The sequence below is a fragment of the Sciurus vulgaris genome, assembly GCF_902686455.1.
Source record: "Sciurus vulgaris genome assembly, chromosome: 1".
Taxonomy (NCBI): Eukaryota; Metazoa; Chordata; class Mammalia; order Rodentia; family Sciuridae; genus Sciurus; species Sciurus vulgaris.
In genome coordinates, this window is record NC_136461.1 from 118,527,457 (window position 1) to 118,551,264 (window position 23,808).

General features: G+C 40.7%; 1 protein-coding gene across 1 annotated transcript; it reads right to left on the reverse strand.

The window, feature by feature from the left end:
* Positions 1-2,647: 2,647 nt before the first annotated feature.
* Positions 2,648-15,237, reverse strand: CD5L (CD5 molecule like). The gene is made up of 6 exons (XM_079125666.1): positions 15,055-15,237; positions 11,917-11,943; positions 8,405-8,728; positions 6,091-6,432; positions 4,997-5,317; positions 2,648-3,178 (listed from the first exon to the last, which is right to left on the reverse strand). Exons 1-6 carry the CDS (start codon positions 15,083-15,085, stop codon positions 3,174-3,176), a joined length of 1,050 nt encoding a protein of 349 aa, XP_078981792.1. The 5' UTR covers positions 15,086-15,237; the 3' UTR covers positions 2,648-3,173.
* Between the last annotated feature and the right edge of the window lie 8,571 nt (positions 15,238-23,808).

The window sequence follows — 23,808 nt, forward strand, 5'->3', positions numbered from 1 at the left end:
AAAATTATTCCTGTCAGGTCTTTTGGAAAAAAAAAAAAAACTAAAACACTGTCTCTGGCACAAGCATTTTTAAGGTTGGTTCCCAGGAGTCTTATGGGTTGGAATTTTACTAAACAAATTTTATTGTAGAAATTAGAAGGAAACCAAAATTATTTTTGTGAAATTATAACATTCTTCTCCACTAAGCATAAAGATACTTTTCAATGACTCAATCAAGGCAGTTTAGCACGCTCATAGATTAGAGGTACAGGATTTTAGTCTGTAGGGAAAATTAGGAAGACCTGTAAGAGCTGATCATGTAAAGACAAAAGTATATTTGAGTAACAGAATAGATCCCAAAATGTCTGCTTAGGTTTTCTATTTTTTTCTTTTCTAAGAAACTATGTTTCTCTACTTATTTTCCCATGCTAGTTCTTAAATATTCATTTAACAATTTGAACTACAATGGAATAGTTAGTCGGGAGGCAAAAACACTCTCCAGTATCATTAACAGTCATGGAATCCCACAACCTATATGGAAGACTCTAGCTTCCTTCTGTTAGTAGCCTCTCTGACACTTCTTATCAGAGTAAGGCAGAAAATAAACATGATAAGCATACCTTCAACATAATGAATGAGCAAATCTTTGTCACCAAATGGTATCACTTCCATGTACTTCTTTGGAGACTTATTTTTTATGAGACCCCACTATTTCATCCTGAAATTCCATGCCAGAATTTTTTCTCTATTCAGTGTTTTTGTATGCTTGGATAAAACCTAGGACTATGAGTGAGTACTCTAGGACAGATAGTGACAGGAATCACAGCCTTGTCTCCTGGCTCCCATTCAGGTGCTGGGCTCTGCCTTCCCACTCTCCTTCTATTCCACTGTACTCTCCTCCCACTTGCTCTTTTGTCTTAATAATTGAATTATTCCAGTAGAATTAGTCATCATCAGGTACTAGAGTGCAGTGTGGTTCTAGGTTAGAAATATGCTTACACTGATTTGAAGAAAAGCAAAACAAGATTTTGGATTAGAAAACATGACATCAAAGTCAGATTATTAGACATGTGTCAGTCAGAGTGCAAAAGTGGAACTTTTATGCCAGTACCATGCTGTTTCAGAGTGTGTTTTGAAATCAGGTATTATGGTGTCTCCTGCCTTTTCCCTTTTATTCTTGATAGCTTTGGCTGTTTGGGGTCTTTTGTGCTGCCACATGAATTTTAGGATTATTTTTTCTAGTTCTATGAAGAATGTCACTGGAACTTTGCTGTGTATGTTGGCTAGTATTTTGAATCTTTAATCACTTTGGGTATTATGGTCATTTTAACAATATTAATTTTTCCAGTTCATGAACATGTGGGGTCTTTCCATTTTGTTGTGTCTTCTTCAATTTTTTTCAATGGTTTTTGTGTTTTTCATTATATGGATGTTTTTCTTTCTTGGTTAAAGTTATTTTTTGTAGTTATTATGAATGAGATTGCTTTCATTATTTCTTTCTCAGCAAGTTTGTTATTGATACATAAAAATGCTACTGACTTCTGGGTATATAGCCAAAGAAAATGAACTCAGCATACCAACGAGATACAGCACCATTCACATTAGCTAAAATATGGAATCAGTCTAGTTGCCTATTTATAGATGAAAGGTTAAAGAAAATATGGCATACACGTGCATGTGCGCACACACATATGCAAATACACACACACACACACAGAAGAGTGTATTATTCAGTAATAAAGAAGAATAAAGTCCTGTCATTTGCAGCAAAATACATGGAACAAGGAGACATTATGTTAAGTGAAATAAGCAGACACAGAAAAGTACCACATGTTCTCTCTTAGGTTGGAAGCTGAAAACAGTTGACCTGAAGGTAAAGTAGTGATTACTAAAAGTTGGGAAGTGGATGGGAAGGTGGATAAAAGGGAGGTTGGATTTGATCAGTGCATACTGCATGCATGTGTTGAAATTTCACACTGAAGTCCACTAATAAGTACAATTAATACACATTAATCAAAATAAAATATTTTTCTCAAAAAGTACAAGAGTGGCAGAACTGACTTTTAGCTTCAAGCTGGAGCAGGACAGAGGAGAAAAGTTTCCCACCCAGAGGAGAGCTATATGACACATGTGGTTGCATTTACAGGCAGGTTCTCTTTTACCTAATCCTGCCTAAAATGCAGGACATACCTGCCTCCCATGAGCAGAAAGAGCACATCACCCAGACAACTGTGGTAACTGCAAGATCTGGTTTATTACACAGTGTAATCCTCACCATAAAGTAAGTATGAACTTAGCCTCTGAGTCCACAGTTGCTGATTTTTTACAGTTAAATCTTGATTCTCTCCTTAGTGTCATTACATACCTTAGGTTTACATATCTCCATTAATAAAATGAAAATGGAACTTTCTGATTGGCATGAGACACAACTGTAGCTCTCCCAACCTCTGTCTGCCTCTCTCCCAACCTTTTCCCAGAAACCAATAAGAGTTTTTCTTGGATAAAGTAAAATGCATTTCTGAGATTCCTTTTGTTAAATGCCAACTGCATTGGCAGGTTGTACCAGGATAGATGACAGAAGTATTTTATGGGAACAGTCAGAAGGTGAAATATCTTTTTTGTGACGTTGTGAAAAAGTTCAGGACTACAGATTGCTACTCTGCTACGCTCTTAAAGAGCTGGCAGAGAAGTGAGAGGGGTTATTGTTATGATCTGTTGAAGCTTGAGAAGAAGATTTCAAAAAGTCTCTGTCACACCCTCCCCACCCCAGTTCCAAAAATTTTTCTACACACACTTCCTTTAAAATTTTCCCTCAGTTGTTTCCTTCCTTTCATCTTGCCTTAGTAAGGGCCTGCACTTTTGGACAGAGTGGTAGGTCTGAGGATTCCAGGCAGGTTGAGAAGAGGCAGAGAAGGCCAGGACCAATGCCAAGGTGTGAGCGGAGAGCCTGGGGCAGCTAAACTCATCTTTCCCAGCAGGGAAACTCAACAACTCATGTCTCAAGGCATCACATCGAGTGCTCTACCCTGAGAGAGCAAGGTGTCTCCATGGCATTCAGACTCCCGGGAGACTGAAGGAGGGTGGTGGCTTAACTCTGAGGCCCAGCATGACCACTAGGATAATCAGGGCCCAGGGGGACAAGCAGGGGGCACATGGGACCAGCAGGAACCAGGTCAAGCATCAAGGCCAGGATACTATCCTGTAAAGAGAAGAGGAATATGCAGTAAGGAATGGGGACAGGTCTGGAAGGAATTGTTCTATTCAAACTAAATTAGCTAAGGAAGCAGACTGGTGCTCAGAATAGGAAAGAGCTAAGCTACATAGATATCCCACACTGATGTCAACTGGGTCAGAATCTGATGCAGTATCCAGGGACAAATTCAACCAGCTCCCATGTGAGGCACAAACAGTTCAGTTGTTCCTCTGTAACCACAGAAAATTGGTGCCTTAAGGATACCAAAAAAGCCACAGGTGACTCTAAACCCTTATGTAAAATGATATTGTAAAAATTTTCATGTAACTGAAGCACATCCTCCCCTATATTCTAAATCTCTAGGTTGTTTGTAATACCCACGACAATGTAAATGGCATGTAAATAATTGTTACACTATACTATATTTTTTAGGGAATAATGATAAGAAAATCCTGTACTTGTTCAGGATGGAGGTAATTTCTTTTTTTCAATAGGCTAGTTGAATCCTTCATTATATTTCAAAGGAACATCAATATGGAATAAATGGCCCAAATGTACCAGAAATAAAACTGGTGACACATCAGATATGTATTTTCAGCTCATAGTTGCAGAGATGAAACCCATGGAAACAGAAGGCTAACTGTACTCATGTCTTATTCTCACACAAACGTCTTTGAGGTAAAGGGACAGTGTCTTTCTCTTTTACAGATGAAAACACTGAGGTTCAGAGTAATTTAGATGCTACATAAAATTTAGCAATTTCAAAGTAGCAACAGCAAGATTTAAACTTTGGCCTATTAACTAAATCTATCCTTTCCTTGGCATTAACTGTTCCCCACATTTCTTGATTAAATATCAGCTCTTACCTAGTTGCAGAGTTAGTAGCTTAGCCAAGGAGGCTTGCACAGTGGGGTCTCCTCCCTAATTCCATGAATGGGCTTCAGATTTGTGGCTCTCTTAAGTCAGCCACCCAGAGGCTACACTTGAACTCCCGGGCCCAAGTTGGGACAGGGCTTCCTGCTCCATACTCCCTAAAGGGGTCTATTTCAGGTCTTATCCTCTCCAATAAGACTCTCATGGACATTCTCCAAGTGCCCCCTACCATAGCCTCGCTGACACTGAAAATAAAATCTGGGGAGTAACAATCAAAAGAATGAGGTGGGACCATCTGCCATAGAATTAGCATTTGAGGATTGAAGTCATGTAAGAGAACTAATCCTGGATTGAAAGTAAAGATGGGTTGTTGTAGTTCTGCTATATGATTTGAAAACAATTTTGATGATTTTTTGGGGGGTGGGGAGGGTACCAAGGATTGAACTCAGGGGCATGGGCCCACTGAGCCCTAGCCCCAGCCCTATTTTGTATTTTATTTAGATACAGGGTCTCACTGAGTCACTTAGCGTCTTGCTTTTGCTGAGGCTGGCTTTGAACTCACGATGCTCCTGCCTCAGCCTCTGGAGCTGTTGGGATTACAAGTATGCACCACCATGCCTTGATGATTTTGAAAAGTTACTTATATCCTCTCATAACTTTATTCACACTTAATATAAGGATGTTGATCAAATAATTTTCAAAACACAAACTATATTTTTTTTACTATATCTTAGCCCAATTCCTCCAGAAAAAAGAAAAAACAAAATCAAAACAAAAACACCATATCAGAAAGCCTCAGCCCTATACCTGCAAATAGACACAGAGTAAGTAATGATTGTGAGCAGCTCTGCAGCACAGGGAGCCACCCTTATCCCCAGAGTCCACCCTACAAACCCTTCTGCCTTCATTGTTCTCCAGGCCAGTCCTGTGAACTCCGTCTATAGGCCTTACCTGAGCAGATCACTTCCACATCTTCTTTGTGGGTGCAGTCATGATACCCCCAAAACCTATGCTTGCACTGCTCCAGGGACTGCTCTTGCCCTGAGCAACGAACATCATCCAGCCAGATGCGGCCAACCCCAGGGCCGTAGGTTTTCCGGGCTTTGGAGGATGAAGAGAGGGACTTGCCACAGCCCAGCTGCTTGCACACCACTTGGTCCTCCTTTTCTCCCCATCCGTCATCACAGACAGAGCCCCACATGCCCTTGTGCAGCACCTCCAGTCGCCCAGAGCATTGATTATCTCTTCCTACCAGCCTCAGGTCAAAGGCATCTGCAGGATGGAAGAGGAAGTTGGAGTTGGAGGGAAAAAGGGAAAAGAGTAAAAATAAGATCATCTGCATCCTCACCAAACTCCATCAGCACATTGGGAACCCTCCACGTGTGTTTCTGTGACTGCAGTTGCTCTCCCCTGCTCCATCAAGTTTCAGTCCCTGTGGCCCAAGTAATCTTTTTTTGCTTCCCCCACCTATTTTATAAATCTAATATTTCTGATTGACTTTCTGTTAGTTTTTTTTAAAAATTGAAGAACTCAACAGATACAGAGTAATTGCTCTGCTCTATCATATAATTCAGGATATTAACAGTTCATATTAATATAATGCATAATATTGCTTAAAACATTTTAAGTATTTCACATACAAAAGCAGTTATTTAAAAAAACTTTTTTTGTTCTTTTTTCTTTTTTTTTTCTTTTGTTACTGGGGATTGAACCAGTGGTGCGCTACAACTGAGCTACATTCAAAGTCCTTTTCACTTTTTATCTCGAGACAGTGAGCTAAGTTGCCCAGGTTGGCCTTGAACTTGGGATCCTCCTGCCTCAGCCTTCCACGTAGATGGGATTACAGGTGTGAACCACCATGCCCAGAACTAAAAGGCAGTTATTATAATTGCCATTTTAAGAGAAAAGAATTGACAGCACAATAAGTTTGCCATAATCCTCTAGCACATGAGTAGTTCTGGTGACTAATGTTTGAATGGAATTCCATGAATCACATCTATGAATAAACCTGGACTCTGAATGTATAAGCATCACATTTCCATCACCTTCACATTCCACCCAGGTGTCCTCTTCGTGGGTGCAGTTGTGCCTCCCCCAAGGCCCAGAGGGGCAATCCTGAAGAGTTGCTTCTCGTCCTGAGCAGGATATCTCACTCATCCAGATGGGTCCTTGGCCCTGGACAGCCTTGTTACAGTGGCTTTGGGTCAGGAGGGCCCTGCCGCATCCCAGTTGCCGGCACACCACCTTGGCGGCCCGGAGGTTCCAGCCTGTTTTGCACACGGTGCTCCACTGGCCCTGGTGCTGTACCTCCACTCGCCCCTTGCAACGCCCAGGGCCATCAACCAGCCGCACACTTTCTGGAACTGGAGAGAAAGGGCTCTCTGGGTCTGTGGAGAAAAAAAGAGGAAGTGTCCACTCCCTGCAAGCTCATGGCGTTCCCAGAAAAGGGGGTTCACTGCACATGGGGCTCTGCTCCTGGTGTTTAGCACAATGTATGCTAGAGGGCAAAGCACTGCTCTTTGACAAATGAGTGAGCAAATCAATGGAGTGAATGCAGTTTCTCATCCCAGGTCGAGTCATTATCATTCTGTAGCATTGTACTCTTTCATATTGTTTTCACATTCACCTTCTCATTGTTCTTCACGAGAGACAGAGGCAGAATAAATGTATATATATTATTTAAATTATTTTAATAATGTTATATGAGCAATCATAATATATATATTTATGATCATAATATGTTTTTGCAGATTATATTATAAATGCATGATATATTATATATTAAAATATAGCATATATATTTTGGTATGGGGGATTGAAACCAGGCACTCTACCACTGAGCTATATCCCCAGTCCTTTTTATATATGAGAAATAGAATATATATTCAAGTATATAATTTATATATTAAATCATATATGTTATATATTAAATTATAAAATAAATTATATATTATTAATATATAATATATATTTTAATACATCATTATAATGCATTCTATATTATAATTATATATAAAATATGTAAGATTTTAAAATATACCATATTTTAATATATATTATGATTATAATATATAAATCTATGTATAAACAATGCATTTATATTAAATATATTAGACATAGATAAAATATGTATATATATAATTACACTATACATGATATATAATGAACTTATATTACAATTAATATATAAAAATATTGGTATTTATATATTATATGTAATTATAATGATATGTAATATATAATGTATGTGTTCTGTGTCATAACTATATTAAATAGCTTGTTTATATATTAAATATATTTATCATCTATTTATATATAAATATTTATATATTATATATGTATACACATATATCTGTAAAATGTGTACATATACATACATTACAGATAATTCCATATATAATTATATACACATAATAGTTAAAAAAAACCTTTTTTAAAGTTTTTAAGTAGGAAAAAAAAACCCTTTGGTTCAATGTTGACATTAATCAAGTATTCCAGATAAGTGCTTCCTACCCTCACCAATCCTCAGTCTTTCTAAGATACAGAATAAGGGCAAAAAGTGATTGTTTCTCTGATAAATTCTGTGGGGAGACAAAGAAGGAGCAGACATAGACTAGCCTCTCATAAATCACAGGAGGCAAAAGGCTACACAGAGAGGCAGAAAATATTAAAAATACATAGAAAGCAAATATATATATATATATATATATGAGAGTAAAGGAATACAGATCTATGAATGTGTCTATCAGTTTATCATCTATCTGTCTGAGATTGTGTTGCTTTCCTCTGAGCATCTCCTGTCCACCTGACCAGAGGTAGACTTCTTGAGAACTAGAACTATCAAAAAGGCATATATCAGGCCTGGGGATATAGCTCAGTTGGTAGAGTGCTTGCTTTGCATGTAGAAGGCCCTGGGTTCAATTCCTGGCACCACCAAAAAAAGAAAAAAATAAATAAATAAATAAAAGCACACATTACATCTTGGGAGCACATGAGCACATTTCGTCACCTACGACTTCAGACCCAGCTCCAGACAGAAGATACACGAATGTTTAGTGGTTGCAGGATCTGTGCATATTTTTTTCATGTATGTAAATAAGAGAAACGTGTTCTCATTTTGATTTAAACTTAAAAAAAAAAAGCATTAATACAACCAAGTAATAGTAACATTCTAGGTGAGGATATTGTCTCTCCCCAGGGTTTATAGTTAGAAAGTGTGAGACGTGAGGGTGAGACGTGAGGGATGGGAAGGCAATTAGCCATTGTGTGAAAGTCCATGGCAGGGAATAAAAACCAACAAGAGTGGCCATGTGGGGTATGGGCAGCTGGCAGATGGTCCTTGAACCTTGCCAGACTTACTCTCGCATAATGCCCCAGCATCCTCTTCATGATGGCAATTGAAAACATCTTCACTTTGCTCGCATTGAGCCAAGGTGTCTTCCATCCCATTGCAGTTGACATCTTGGATGAGGACACTTTGCCCTTTTTCTGTCAATGGCCCATATAAACCACCACTGGGGGTTTTCCTGGCCGCTCCACAGCCGAGCTCCCGGCACACCACAGCCACATCCTCCAGGTCCCAGCCGTCATCACACACAGTGCCCCACTGGCCATTCCGTTCCACCTCCACTCTCCCTTCACAGCGGTGGGGACCTCCCACCAGTCGCACTCTGGATGGAGACTCTGAAAAGAGATGGGATATTAACTAGAGATCTGGGAGGAGCACAGAGGATGCTCAGGGACATACTCAGTCAATCTGGAACACTTTCATCCTTGACAGAGGGTGTGGGGAAGTTGGAGGACTAGAAAGGAGGGGTCAGAAAAGAAGGGGAGGGAGAGATGCTTCAGGACCCCATCTCTGAGTTCTGGTGCTACTGCACTTTTAATTGCACCCTACCAAGAAATTCTACTTCAAGTACTCAGACATGACTATAGCCTGTCACATTAAAGATTAAGGGAAAGATTGGCTGAAGATCCAGCAGTTTTGAGACTCTGATGGTCAGAGCCAGAACCATCTATAGAGATCATCACATCCACCCCTGTATTCCACAAATGAGGGAAAGGATCTTCATGGAAGTGATGCTCCTCTGGCCACACTGTCCAATAGTGAAAGCCCAGGACAGAACAGCTCCAAAAATTTGACTAGAGGATTCTAGGGTTCAAGTAGGAGAGAGGTACCACAGAGCCTCCAGATAAGTTCTGAGGAATCAAGTACTCAGTTCTGTTTCCTGATTAGAATTCTGGGTATGGAAAATACTAAGAGAAATTCTTTCCCTTCCACTGCAGCACAGAAGTAGAAGAGAAATGTCTGTGCAGAGAGGCTAGGGAAGAACTCATCGGACATCAAATATCTGCTGAACACTTACTATGTTTCAGGTATTACTTTATGAACTCAGAGAACAGTGATGAACAAGACAGAGAGGACTTCTGCCCTCAAAAAGCTTGTATTTAGAGGCTTGAAACAATCTCATCAAGTCTACTGCAGCCTCAAAGCAAGATAGCAGAGGGCTGAATTTGCCACAGCTTTGTGAAATGGGATCATTAACTGAGAGACATGTCTGGTGTATCAGGAAAGGTCACATTTGGACTGGTGGTCTGTGTCCTAATGGGATATGAACAACAATGTGGGCCAATGTGGGCCAAGTAGGATGACCCAAATGCCTCCGTGTATAGACCATGACTCCTGAGGACCAGATTTCCTACTTCCTGCTTAACGCTACACAAACTCCCCAGAACTTGAAGTCAACCCAGAAGTAGTTGTTAAGTAAGAAAACTCCAATATGAACTGATTTTTAAACTACATTGAGAAGTTTCTGTCTGGTTTATTGATTTGGTTTTGCTTCATTTCCTTAATTTGGGGGCGGGTATAAAGAATGGAGATTAGCTGGAAATGGTGGCACACACCTGTAATCCCAGTATCTTGGGTTGCTGTGCAGAAGGATGTCAAGTTCCAGGCCAGAGTCAGCAATTTAGCAAGACCCCATCTCAAAATTTTAAAAAGGCTGGGCATGGTGGCACACGCCTGTAATCCAGGTGACTTGAGATACTGAGACAACAGGTTCTCAGGCTCAAAGCCAGTCTCAGCAATTTAGCAAGGCCTTCACCAACTTAGTGAGACATGGCTTGGTGGTAAAGCACCCCTGAGTTCAATCCCCCAGTACCCCCACAAAAAATTAAAAAGTGGGGGTTCTAGGGAAGGATAGAGTTACTTTGGATTAGGTAGAGGAGAGTGAAGGAAGGGGAGGGGTTACAGGGTTAGGAAGGATAGAATGAATCTGACATATTACCCTGTGTACATATGACTACATGACCAGTGTGATTCTATATCATGTACAATCAAAAGAATGAGAAATTATACTCCATTTATGTATGATGTATCAAAGTGCATTCTACTGTCATATATAACTAATTAGAACAAGTAAAAAAATTTTTAAAAGGATGGAGATGTAGCTCAGCTACAGATCCCTGGGTTCAATCCCTAGTACTTAAAAAAAAAAAAAATGGAGACTTGAGACAGAAATTAAAATTTAATCATAAAAAACTTTTTAAAAGTTTCTACTTTTGCACATTTGAATTTAAAGCTTACATATCTGAATAAATTATAATTCAAAAGAGTCACCCAGAAATGACTTTTGGGTTGTTGATTAGATTAACAAACTCTAAGATTAGAGTTTGGATTGTCATTATTATGTACTCCGGAAAGAAGCTGCTATCAGAATCAGGCACAGGTTATTTTGTTTTATTTTTGATTGTAAAATTCTCACTTTCAATGAATTTCCATTTTCTATGCAGTAGAAAACAAGAGCTGTTCCAAGTAAAGAAGAAATAAGCAAAAAAAGAATAAGCACAAAAGGAATTCAGCCTGAGGAATTAGAAGAACTGAGAAAAGATGTGAAAGGCAAAGAGAAGAGTAGAGGGCCTCGTCAGCTCAGCTGTGCCCAAGGCAGGGCGTTTAGTCTACTTTATCAGCTCAGAGCTTGAGAGCAGGACCCAGGGGTGGAGGAGCAACATTCCAGAGTAGGGGGAGACTATGAAGAGAACAGCTGTCTTCCTGCACAGACTGTGAGGGACAGCCCTGGAGACCAAGAAGAAAGACCAAGTAATTTGAGTTTCTGGACAAGATCCCAGAAACAGCACTCTAAGAAATCAAATTGCATCCATCAGGGCATAGGATCTGCCACACCAATAGGATTTTGTAGCTGCCTCTCTCTGGTAAAGCTGCTACAATCCAGTGAAAGCATAGACTAGAGGAACAGTGTAAAAGCAACTGATAATCCACAAACAACCTCCTTGACTTTGGACGGTTATGGTCTTCCACTCCCACATACTCATTCTACGCAGCCCCATCCTCTCCTTGGGTGCACAATGGTGTATTGCCCAGATTCCTCCAGGAGGCAGCTGGTAGAAGCAGAGCTCCATCCTGCCTTCTTCTGGCGAAGCCATGTACTACACAGAAGCTGATGCATTTCTAATTCAAAAGCGCCAGGAAGTCTGGCAGGAAGACCTGGGTTTGCTGGAATCCACCATGGCACAAGAAGTTCATCCCCCAATTATGCCCCAGTGAAATGCCTCTGGGCTTGAAATCAAGCTATCTTGTATTTGGTTGCTGGTCAAGCTCCTCTGGCCACAGAGGCCAAGCAGGGAGAGAGATTCTTTGCTGGATAAAAGCATTCACACCATTCTGTGTTCTGGAAATGGAAATTCACCTACACAAGACTGACAGGGTGGGATGGGAAACCAGAAAAGAAAGTTACTCAGCATGTTTTGAACCACAGTCTCTCTTCATAACCCAAGAAGTTTCAGAATTTCTCCTCTCCTAATCCTAGAGGGCTCCCTTACAGGAATCTCCCCCAGCCCCAGTGAAGTCTTACCTAAGAGGCCAGGTCCAGTGCAGATGGCTGAGGGGGGAAAAAAATAGAGGAAATGAGTGAGGTCATTGAGTAAATTCCCAGGGTTTTATTCAAAACACAGAACTCTCTAGAAGGTCCTTGCCAAACTTAGGGCCATAGACATAGAACCTCTGAGATCAGTCCATTTGTAACCTTCTCGTCCTGGGTCACAGCATCCTTTGAAAACTGGTCTCAAAGAACACTGGACACAACAACAGGTGTTGGCGAGGATGTGGGGAGAAAGGTACACTCATACACTGCTGGTGGGGCTGCAAATTAGTACAGCCACTATGGAAAGCAGTGTGGAGATTCCTTAGAAAACTAGGAATGGAACCACCATTTGACCCAGCTATCCCACTCCTTGGCCTATACCCAAAGGACTTAAAATCTGCATACTACAGAAATACAGCCACATCAATGTTCATAGCTGCTCAATTCACAATAGCCAGACTGTGGAACCAACCTAGATGCCCTTCAATTGATGAGTGGATAAAGAAACTGTGGTATATATATACTATGGAATATTACTCAGCCATAAAGAATGATAAAATTATGACATTTGCAGGCAAATGGATGAAATTGGAGAATATCATGCTAAGTGAGATAAGCCAATCTCAAAAAGCCAAAGGACGAATGATATCGCTAATAAGTGGAGGTTGACACATAATGGGGGGGAGGGAAGGGTTAGAGTTAGGGTTAGGGAGGGGGGCAAGTATGGAGGAAGGAACTACTGTATAGAGGGTAAAGAGGGGTGGGAGGGGTGGGGGGAAGCGAAAAAAATAACAGAATGAATCAAACAACATTGCTCTATGTAAATTTATGATTACACAAATGGTATGCCTTTACGCCATGTACAAACAGAGAAACAACATGTATCCCATTTGTTTACAATAAAAAAAATAAAAATAAAAAAAAATAAAAAAAATAAAAAAAAAAAAAAAAAAAAAGAACACTGGACACTGACTAGAAACCACAGAGACCAATTCTGTGACAACTGATCTGGCCCTTTCCCATTTCACATGATGTTGTTTAACCCCAGGTGTGCATAGATTTGTTTTTCTCTTCTGGCCTATCAGATTAATGGGTTATAATTGCCTGAAGTAGAAGTGTGGTAATGCAGCCTCTTGGCTCAGGAGAAAAGAGCACCAGAGGCCCCTGGGAAGATGGGTGGGGAAAGTAAAGGTACCAGACAGGCAGTGCAGAGAGGGGAGGAGAGTGGCAGGATCTGCCTGTGTTCACTGACACTGCGTTCAGATTGGGGTTTGCAAACTCCTTCTTTAAAAGGCCAGAGAGTAAATATTTCAGGCTTTGTGGCCATAGGGTCTCTGACACAGCTATTCAGCTCTATCTTTATAACATGACAGTAGCCATGTATATGTGGATAAATGAACATAGTTGTGTTCCGATGCACCTTAACTTAAAGAGACACAAATTTAAATTTCATGTGTCACAAAATATTAGTTTTTTAAAAATTTTCTCCACCACTGAAAAATATAAAAGGCATTCTCAACTTGTAGGCTGTAGTTTACTGACCCCTGATTATAGATTAATGGGTCAGAAGCAACTCAATGTTTTGTTTGGAATCTCTACTTTTTAGCACCAGTATGTCTTTGGAATATGGGGCTTCTTCCTATGAGATCTCTGTACAGTTGGACTTTTCTGTCCATTAGGTTCCCTCCTCATGCTGTAAAGAATCCTGAACCCTGTGACCTTCAGTAGTCCCTGAGGCCTTGGTATGTGCTACTGTAGAATTCACCCACACCCTCTCTTATAGGTTTCTGAAAGAGTATCTTTGGACCTCCATCCTACAGTTTTACAGGCAGATCCAAAAAGTTCAGTGGTTATCCCTGCAATATTTCCTTCTCTTAGTTTCCAGACTCCTTCTTGTGAATCCCATTCCCTTGATCTTCAAATGTGACTACTCTCAGATTCGGTGAAGTCTTGTCTACAACTCTGCAAAACTCAAGGGAGATATTATACATATGTGAGCTGATGCATAACCTCCCCCACAAAAGTACACATGAGAAGAAAAGTGAACCCGTCAAGCCCAGTGTGCAGGTGCAAATGTGGTGTAGCCAATGAGTAACTGGGAGCTCCTCAGCAGGGCAAATAGCTGCAACAGCAGCTGCAAACCACAAAGGCTCCATGGAGGAGAGGGACCACAGGTGAGCCTGGGAGAGCCAGCAGTGCATCATGAGAGGCAGGAGTAGCTGTCGGGAGCAGTGGGAAATGTAGGGATGTTAAATATGGCAAGCACTAGACACATGAGTGCTAAACTGAAGTGCTATGTGGTATTCAGTAATGCCTTGGTCTTCAAGACAATAAAAATGGGTGTGACTGATTAGGGTAGAGCTTTATCAGATGTTGTCAGATGCCCCATATTAATTATCTTATGAAACACCTCCTTAAAAAAAAAAAAAAAAAAAAAAAAAACTTGAGAAACATTAGTTTTACTCCATAGATTAGAGAGAAAGATTTCAGAGACATGTGATAATCTACAAATTCACACAACTAAGAAATTGAAGAGCCAGGAGGGCTGGGGATGCAGCTCAATGGCAGAGTGTTCGTCAGGCATGCATAGGCCTTGGGTTCAATTCCCTGTACAAGGAAGGAAGGAAAGAATCAAAGAGCCAGGACTAAAACCTCCAGATTATCCATGCTAATCTGTAGACTCACCAAGGCAATCAGAAATTGAAGAAAATCAGAGAAACATTATGTGAAATACTTTTCAGAGGAAACCAGACAAAATGATCAATGAAATGTGATTGTCTTAGAGCGGTACCTTCTTTCCTTGTACTATCTACCTGTTGCTACTGAGCATTCCATTCATTTGTCTTCTTATTGATAATATATTTGGGGGAAACAATGAAAAGAGAAATGGGATAAAATGTCATAAATCTATTGGTCTAAATATAGGGAGATAGAAAAAATCTGGCAATTAAAATATATTAACAATTGGGTAGGGAGTAAGGGTTTTTTAGGGCTTAGATTGTTGCCAGATGTAGAAACAAAGGAGAAAGCTTCCTTCAAAGATATTTGAATCTGGGCAGGGAAAAGATTCTCCTAACAAAATTTCCAGAAAACCCTAAAATTTAAACCTGGATGAGCAGAGGTACTCACCAAGGATCAAGAAGAATAGCAAAGCCATCATTCAGGCAGCTGAAGATGATGAAACACGGCTATTAAGAGGCCCCCCGGGCAGCAATATTCAGCTTTGGCCACAAGTGTGCTCAGAGTAGGAAGAGAGGCACGTCCTGTGTGCTGCAGGAGTTTTATCGGATGACCAGAAACCAGTGGACTCAAGGGACACAAATGATAGAACTGAACTTGCTGAATTCAGCATGTTCTAGAGGAAGGAATATGACTGTAACTGGCAAAAAGATGTTGAAACAAACAGTCTGTCATGTCTAAGTTCTGTTGCAAGTTGAGCTCCAGCCATCTCTACTTCTGCCTCTTCACCTTCTGTAGAAAAAGGGAGGTGCCCAAATGTGGTTATCTCTCATTAGAAGACCAGATAATGCTTAGTCTCTAAGGATCATTTTTGGGGAAATAGGACAGTTTAGATTTATTTCATAAAGAAGTACCTAACAAATATGGAAGACAGAGGCCATAAAATAAATGCAGAGATCCCCTTGGAGCTTCATCCCATAGGCCATAATAGAGTCAAGGTGTCGATGAGTGCCTACAGAGCTAGCTTTCTTACCTTCATGCCAGCTTTCCTCATGCTGGCCAGAGGGTCCGATACATAGATCTGCTCTTCCTCTGTGCTTGTGCACATCTTTCAAAACTGAGTGGCAATAGGTGTCTGTGGTGATGGGCATCCCAATGACTAAACTCAGCTCAAGTGATCTTTTCATCTATGATGGAAAGAGATTGAAGAGTAAGACCCTCAGTATTGCCAGGCCCCTCTGCCTTGTTGTATCATTAAGTACAGCTGTGCTTGAAGAGTTATTCAACTCTAGCTTAAACATTCAACTTCATGTGCTAACACAGCCCCTGTGATTTCAAGCAGGGTAATTTTTCCTCTGCAGTGAAACATCTTAGTTTCTTTGTCATATTCAGGTCACTTGGTACAATGCTTGGTTCATTGCAGGCATTCATTTTTAAGCCTGTACTTCTTATTTGCTTATCTTCTGTTCAAGAAAATGTTTGGAGCAGCTGTGAGTGCCAGGTGACATGATGGGTAGAGGGAGTATATGGATGAATGAGGTATAGTTCGGCACACCAGAGTTGCAATCACAGGTAAAAACTACTGTAAGACTGGAAAGTAGATACTTTGAGGACGCAGTGGAAAATATGGCTACCTCTGCTTGGGGCTAATTAAAGAAGACTTCACAAAGAGCAGGAGTTAAAGGTGAGTAGAATATATTGTCAGAAAGGAAAAATATACAAATGAATGCAATGCAGATGCAAAAAGCAGCATTATTCATCTAATGACACGTGGTTTGGAATGAATGGATCACAGCCTGCTTGGTGGTCAGGAGTCATGGGTTATTGTTTAGTGGTGTTATGGAAGGACTATTAGGAATAGGTTTGTAAATGCTAATTATTCACAATCTTCCCTCTGTAGTTTTTGTAGTGATGCAGTAGCAGACACAGAATTTAGAAGAGGCTCAAAAATAGCAGCTTTACTATTAATAAAGCCAAATTAGGTGGAAGCAGAATTCAACATCCTATGCATTTACCTCCAACCTTTAGGAACCTCATGTGGACAACTGACTTCACACTTGAAGGAAGGAAGCCTTCGTACTGAAGCAAGAACTGAGCACAGGCAGTTAGTGTAGAAATAGGCAATTGGGTCAAATAGGGGAAATGGAAGCCATGAAAGTCATCTATCTGCATCTGGGAGTTGGAGACTGCCCCTGGGAGAATGGAATGTCAAGGATCTCTGGAGCCCATTGATTATCAAATCTACCTGCCCTTATGGAGGACTACAGGTAAGGAGTTGCTAATTAATGTCCCACCCAGCCTTTACTTGCCTGAATCACTTTGGCCCTTCCCCTGCCCATCTGCCTCTCACCTTTTGCATTTCATCTGCAAAACTGGGCCTAGTCACGTAGGCAGGAAGGAAAGAGATAAGGTGGAAGGAACAGGAGAACAAAACCTATAAAAAGAGCAAGATTTGCTCATCCCATGGATTCAGCATTTGTGTCCTCTTCTTCCACCAGGGAGACGTCTGCTTTTACTTTTCTTTAATAAAGCTTCTTACTTTCTACTCTACACTTGCCTCTGTGTGCTTCTCTGACCTTATACTTTAAAAACCTGAGGAAGCAGGATTCATCAAGGTAATCGGCAGTATCAATTCGACCTATGAGTAAAAAGTCCACTGGGGAGAACAGGTCTCATGATGTGGGAATAGATTCCCCCCCATCTCACTTGGACAATTGAGTGAAAGAAGTGGGAGGGGGAGACAAAGCATTTTGCCCCAATAAAATATTTTACTGACAGAGTCAAGAAAATTAAGGAAGGGAAGTTTTTCCAGTTGGAAGGGATACAATCCCAGAGGACACAAAGCCACTAAAGGGTGTTATGCATTTCAGAGCCTATGTTCTGGCTACAGCGCATAGGAGGACCTGGAATGGATGTGGACACTTAGTGACCCAGTAGGAGGACTCAAACAGAAGGTATGAGACTTGCCCAACAGTCACAGAGTTTGGGGGTGAAATGGGAAAGTAAGTTACTTAATGTGAGCCAGGGAGTCTGTATGGGGCTAGACGCTTCTAAAAAGTAGTGAAGGTCTGAAATAAGCACTCAGAGGAAAAGGGGTCCTAGATAAAGACAAGGAAAAATTAATCCACTTTTCAGCATTGGGTCGAAAAACCTGTATTGTGGGTGGCATTAGTGTGCCCAGTTGTGAGATCCTCTCAGGTTGCTCTGTGAAAGGCTCTTAAAGCCAGAGCTTCAAGCTGAGGGACCATCTCAAGTGGTTTCAAAGATTAGAGAAGCTCAGGAGGTGGGTTCATACAAAGGGCAAACGGAAGTCCTGGAAAAGAGGACTTTAATCAGGAAAGACTGGGGGAAAGGAGAGTGTTAGGAAGGTCAGGTATGGGAAGTTGCTGGGAGACTGGAAAACACTATTCCAGGTTTTAGAGGAGGAGCAAATCTGGGCCATGACAAGGCTCAGTCAGGAGACTGGAAGAGAGGTAAGATGGAAGTTTCAGAAATGAAGGGGTTTAGGACTGGAGAAGAGGTTATCAGTAGGATATTTACCCAGACAAGGGAGCTGGGAGAGGAGACACAGGCTGGGGAAGCCCAAAGCTGTGTGGATGTAGACAGTTGTCTGGAGGACATCAACATATGTCACACATCAGAAACTGAAGACATTCTCTGTGATACTATCATGAAGGGCAAGCTCCATGTCCAGCTGAACTGGCATCAAAGTGAAATCCCTTGACAAATAATAGTGTTCATTGTTAGTGGACTTCATGAGAACAGTTGAGAATATCTGAGTTGTTCCGTCTTAATATTCCCTGTGCTTGGTGTGCACTAAATGATTGATGGCTCAATGAATGCATGAATGAATGATTAGGTAACGAACATCTCTGAGTCTATAGAGGTACTAGAAATGCATGCCATCTCTTGGCCCTGCTCCTGCTCCTGAGATGTTTACCAGAATAATTGGACTGCTCCTGCAGTCATTTTCTATGAGCAATTGATCCAGAAACATGATTTTGGTGGTTTGGTTGTTCTTTCCTGTGTTTATGGACACAGATGGAGAACAGCATTGATTTCCTTCTGTTTCTCTCATTTTTAAACCTGTCAACTTCCCACATAGTGACCAGGTTGGTAAGAGAGTTCAAAATTATGAGGAATAGATCTGGGACTTGGGGTTCGGAGAATGAGCAGTCTTCAGGCATTTAGAATAAATGTATTCTGTGGAATTGCTGAGAAAATACCAATTATATATGGAAACTACTGAAAACATTTTTTAACTCATGGTGAGAAAAAACTGAAGACAGAATGCGTTGTCACTGTGACCATAGCTTTTTGCAACTGTACATATTGCAATCACATGACCTATTAATAGGCACGCCATTACGTATGACTGGTTGATTATGATTATTATTATTATTTTAAATTATCAAATTTCAGGGTTGTTTATTGCAAAAGATTCTAATCACTCATAAGAAAGAGGCTCTAATGACTTTTTAAAACTCCAGCAGTACAAAACTCAATTCAACATGGATCAAGGACCTCAGAATCAGACCAGAGACCCTTCATCTTATAGAAGAAAAAGTAGGTCCAAATCTTCAACGTCTGCTTAGAATCAGACTTCCTCAACAGTACTCCCATAGCACAAGAAATAAAAGCAAGAATCAATAACTGGGATAGATTCAAACTAAATAACTTTCTCTCAGCAAAGGAAACTATCAGCAATGCGAAGAGAGAACCTACAGAGTGGGAGAAAATCTTTGCCACTCATACTTCAGATAAAGCACTAATTTCCAGAATCTATAAAGAACTCAAAAATCTCTACACCAAGAATACAAATAATCCAATTAACAAATGGGCTAAGGAAATGAACAGACACTTCACAGAAGATGTACAAGCAATCAACACACATATGAAAAAATGTTCAACATCTCTAGTAATAAGAGAAATGCAAATCAAAACTACCCTAAGATTCCATCTCACCCCAATTAGAATGGCGATTATCAAGAATAAAATCAACAATAGGTGTTGGAGAGGATGTAGAGAAAAAGGTACACTCATACATTGCTGGTGGGGTTGCAAATTAGTGCAACCACTCTGGAAAGCAGTGTGGAGATTCCTTAGAAAACTTAGAATGGACCCACCATTTGACCCACCTATCCCACTCCTCAGCGTATACCCAAAGGACTTAAGATCAGCATACTACAGAGAAACAGCCATATCAATGTTCATAGCTGCTCAATTCACAATAGCCAGATTGTGGAACCAACCTAGATGTCCTTCAATTGATGAATGGATAAAGAAACTGTGGTATATATATACCATGGAATATTACTCAGCCATAAAGAATAATAAAATTATGGCATTTGCAGGCAAATGGATGAAGTTGGAGAATATCATGTTAAGTGAGATAAGCCAATCTCAAAAAACCAAAGGATGAATGATCTTGCTGATAAGTGGATGATGACACATAATGGGGGGTGGAAGGGGGGCAAGAATGGAGGAAGGAGGAACTGTATAGAAGGAAAAGAGGGGTGGGAGGGGTGGGGGGAAGGAAAAAATAACAGAATGAATCAAACACCATTACCCTATGTAAATGTACTTCATGTACAAACAGAAACAACATGAATCCCATTTGTTTACAATAAAAATAAATTGAAAAAAAAAAAAATAACTCCAGCAATGGCCTTTGTCAGTCTGGAGGCCCTTGTGGATAATGAGGAACAGACAGGACAGGACTGTGGTCTCCCTCGGGGGCACAAGAAACTCATAATTGTCTCCTATTCATCATGTATTTGCAATGAGGGGTCCAAGAGGAGGGAGGATAGGTAATGGTAGTGCAGAGAGTAGAGTCCACAGGGAGGAAACCCATCAGTCTGGCTACCCTGTTTGCATCCAGCTAGCTGTCTATGTTCTGCTGGCACTAAAACTTCCTTCACTGTCCTTATGTCCCCAGCGTGTTCTATCCTGGACTTCAAGTTGTACTTTTCCAGACTTAACTGGGATTATCCTTAAACGAAAGCATTAAGCACAGAGGCCAAGATCCTGGGCTTTGGAGGTAGGAGACTCAATTCCAATTGTAGTTCAGTCACTTCCTAGCTGTGTGACCTCAAACAAGATACTTTGGCCCTTTCTTGGCACTCTTGTTGCATAGAATTTACACTTCTGTTTGCTAGGATGATCAGTTTTCATTTCTGCCTTTTACTAAATACACATTAAACTAATTTGATCTTGCTTAATCCACATTCATGTTCCTCTTTTCAATGGAAATTCAAAAGTGACAGCACAGCAAATAGTTTACATGTTGACACCTCAGAAGCACCAAGCAGGGGAAGCTGGCTTGCTTTCCAAGGTGACCTGGCCTTGCACAGGTCCTGTGTGCTCCAAGGCAGGGCTGCTCTAAACTTTGACCTAATGAAAGATAAAGCCCCAAGTTAAAAGTCTTTATTCTGATCATGTCAGAATAAATGGTTCAGTGTAGGGCCATGAGAAGAGAGGGAAAAGGAGCTTTCTGGGAAGCTGGCCCAAGACTGGGAAGTGTCCCTGAGGTTACTGGACATCACTGCACTATATTGCCCCTTCCTGGAGTAGGGGGAGGGGTGTTCCAATGGTGAAACGAGAGTTCCCTAAGGAGTCACATGCATAGCTCACCCCTATGGGTGCTTCCTCTCTAACCTTGGGAATACTGAACTGTGAAATTCCAATCCCTCTTCACCCAGGGTATGATGGTTTTCCTAACTGTGTGACCAAGTGGGCCATCTCTCTTCTACCTAGCCCTGATTCCTCTTCTTTAGGCTCTGCAGATCCCCTTCCATCTCTGCATTATTCCTGTTGCACATGACCTGGGCAGAAACATAGTTTCCCTTTCCAACTCCTCACTCTGTTTTTATTAACCAAGTATGGTTGGAAATGGAAGAGAAGATAGAGATGTCTAAAAGCGTGTAGGTGAGGAAGAATCCAACATGATGGATTAGAGGAAGGCTGAATTTCCAGTTGCTCCAGGGCTTGGAAATCAAGCTGTGAGAATGCTACTTCTCAGTGAAGTGGGTGAAAGACAGAACTCACTGGAATTCAGTATTGGACAGAGTCTCTTAGAGACTCCGAAATTGGTGTACCTTGAACAAAGAACAAGAAAGATTACATTGGAACCAAGCTGGTTGTGGCAACAGCCAAGCAATTCTGGTTCACTGCAGAGGGGAGGGACAACACACGCAGAGAAACACAATGAACAAATTTGGTATGGCAAAACCTATACAGAAAATCAGCCTGAACTTAGCTGATCCAGAGGCTGCACAGTCAACTGGTATTTGACAAGTGTCTGTGTTTCTCAACTGGCAAGTGGAGAACTGGGGCAGGAGCCACACTGAGGAGGTCACGCTGCAGCTTGCTGCCGCAAAAGCCTGGGAGATCACAGCAAACATCACCATATTGTCCCAGGAGGCCCCTACTGCATGGCCTATGGTGTACCTAGAAGAACACGAGTGAAACAGGCACAGAGAAGATCGTACCCATGGGGATTCAAGTCAGAGATACTGAGAGGAGTGCAACTTACTGCCCTTTGAATCTGGGGCCATTCAGTGACCACTGAAGAGGGTGGGGAAACTGAACAGGTGGGTGTGAGTGCAGTTGGGGACTAAGCCATGGTAGGTTGTATTCATGGGTAGTGGAATGCTGGAGACCTATGGAGGATGGCTCCCCTCCTCTGGCAGTAGAATTCTTGGGAGGCTCCTGAGATCCAGACTCCCAGCAGAGATCAGCATCTGCCTGGTTCCAATCTAGATCTGCTAATCTAATCTCTCTAGAATAGTTACCACCCAACCTTATTAGAGCTAAGTCCCAGCTGCTGAAACTCCCCACTGAACTCTGCAGTAGCCCCACCCTGGGAGTGCATCATCTGGTCTGTCTTGACAAGACTCCAATAGACAGTACTTCCCATTTGATTTCCTCAGCAGAGGAAGATTTTTATCCCATGCCTCCATTTACAGATAGGACTTGTGCTAACTTTATGCTGATTGGTCTGTGGATATAAAAGCATGTAGGAAAAGGAGGAAGGACAGCAGGCTGTGAACATCCTGTCAGCTTTATTCTCAGTACTCTTCAAGTTGGTAATGAAATTTTCAATGAAGCATTATTAATTTAACCATAGCTACTAATTATCTCTTTTGTATCAGGCACTGTCCTTGGCTCTAGGAAGGAGGAGGATATGATTTAGACATAGATCAATCACAATCTTTTCTTTCCAGACCCAAGTACCATATTTTCAATGTTACAGTATAAATTTAAGAATTTTAAGAAAAATTTGTATCCATAGTTCCTGTTGTATTCCTATAATTATTAATACAGCATCCATATTTAATATTTGTTTAATATTAATACTTAATGCACAATTTAGTTAATAATATTATTAATAAATAATATAATGATATTTAACTGGTTTAACATAATTTCTATTATTTTTAACTTCTATTCTATTTTATTTATTTTATTTGTTCTAATTAGTTGTACATAACAGTCAAATGCATTTTGACACATCATACATAAATGGAGTACAACTTCTCACTCTTCTGGTAGTACTATGTAGAATCAAACCGGTGGTCTAATCATGTGTGCACATAGGGTAATAATGTCCAGTTCATCCTACTGTCCTTCCTACCCCCAGGTCCCTTCCTTCCCCTTCACTCCCCTCTGTCTAACTCCAAGTACATCTATTATTCCCTAGCCCTTATTGTGTGTTAGCATCCACATATCAAAGAAAATATTCAGTCTTTGGTTTGGGGTATTGGTTTATTTCCCTTGGCATGATATTCTCCAGCTCCATCCATTTACCAGCAAATGCCATAATTTCATTCTTCTTTAAGACTAAGTAATATTCCATTGTATATGTAATACACCACTAACTAACCTTTGTCACTTGAAAATTACCAGTAAGTTGCAAATAGTGGCATAAAGTTAGCACAGTAATACAAGTCCTATCTGTAAGTGGGGGCATGGGATAAAAATCTCTGTAGCTATACATAAATTTAGATATAGATTCAGACACAGACCTAAGAATAGACACTGATACCTTATATCTTGCAGGAAAAGAATCAAGATTTGATTTCAGTGAAACTGAGAAGATAAACTTTGGAAAGAATTGAAATGCTTAATGGGGATTTATTTGATGTTTGTCACTGTTGTGAGGAGCTAAGGTAGATTCTTTTTTTTTTTAATGTTATTGTATTT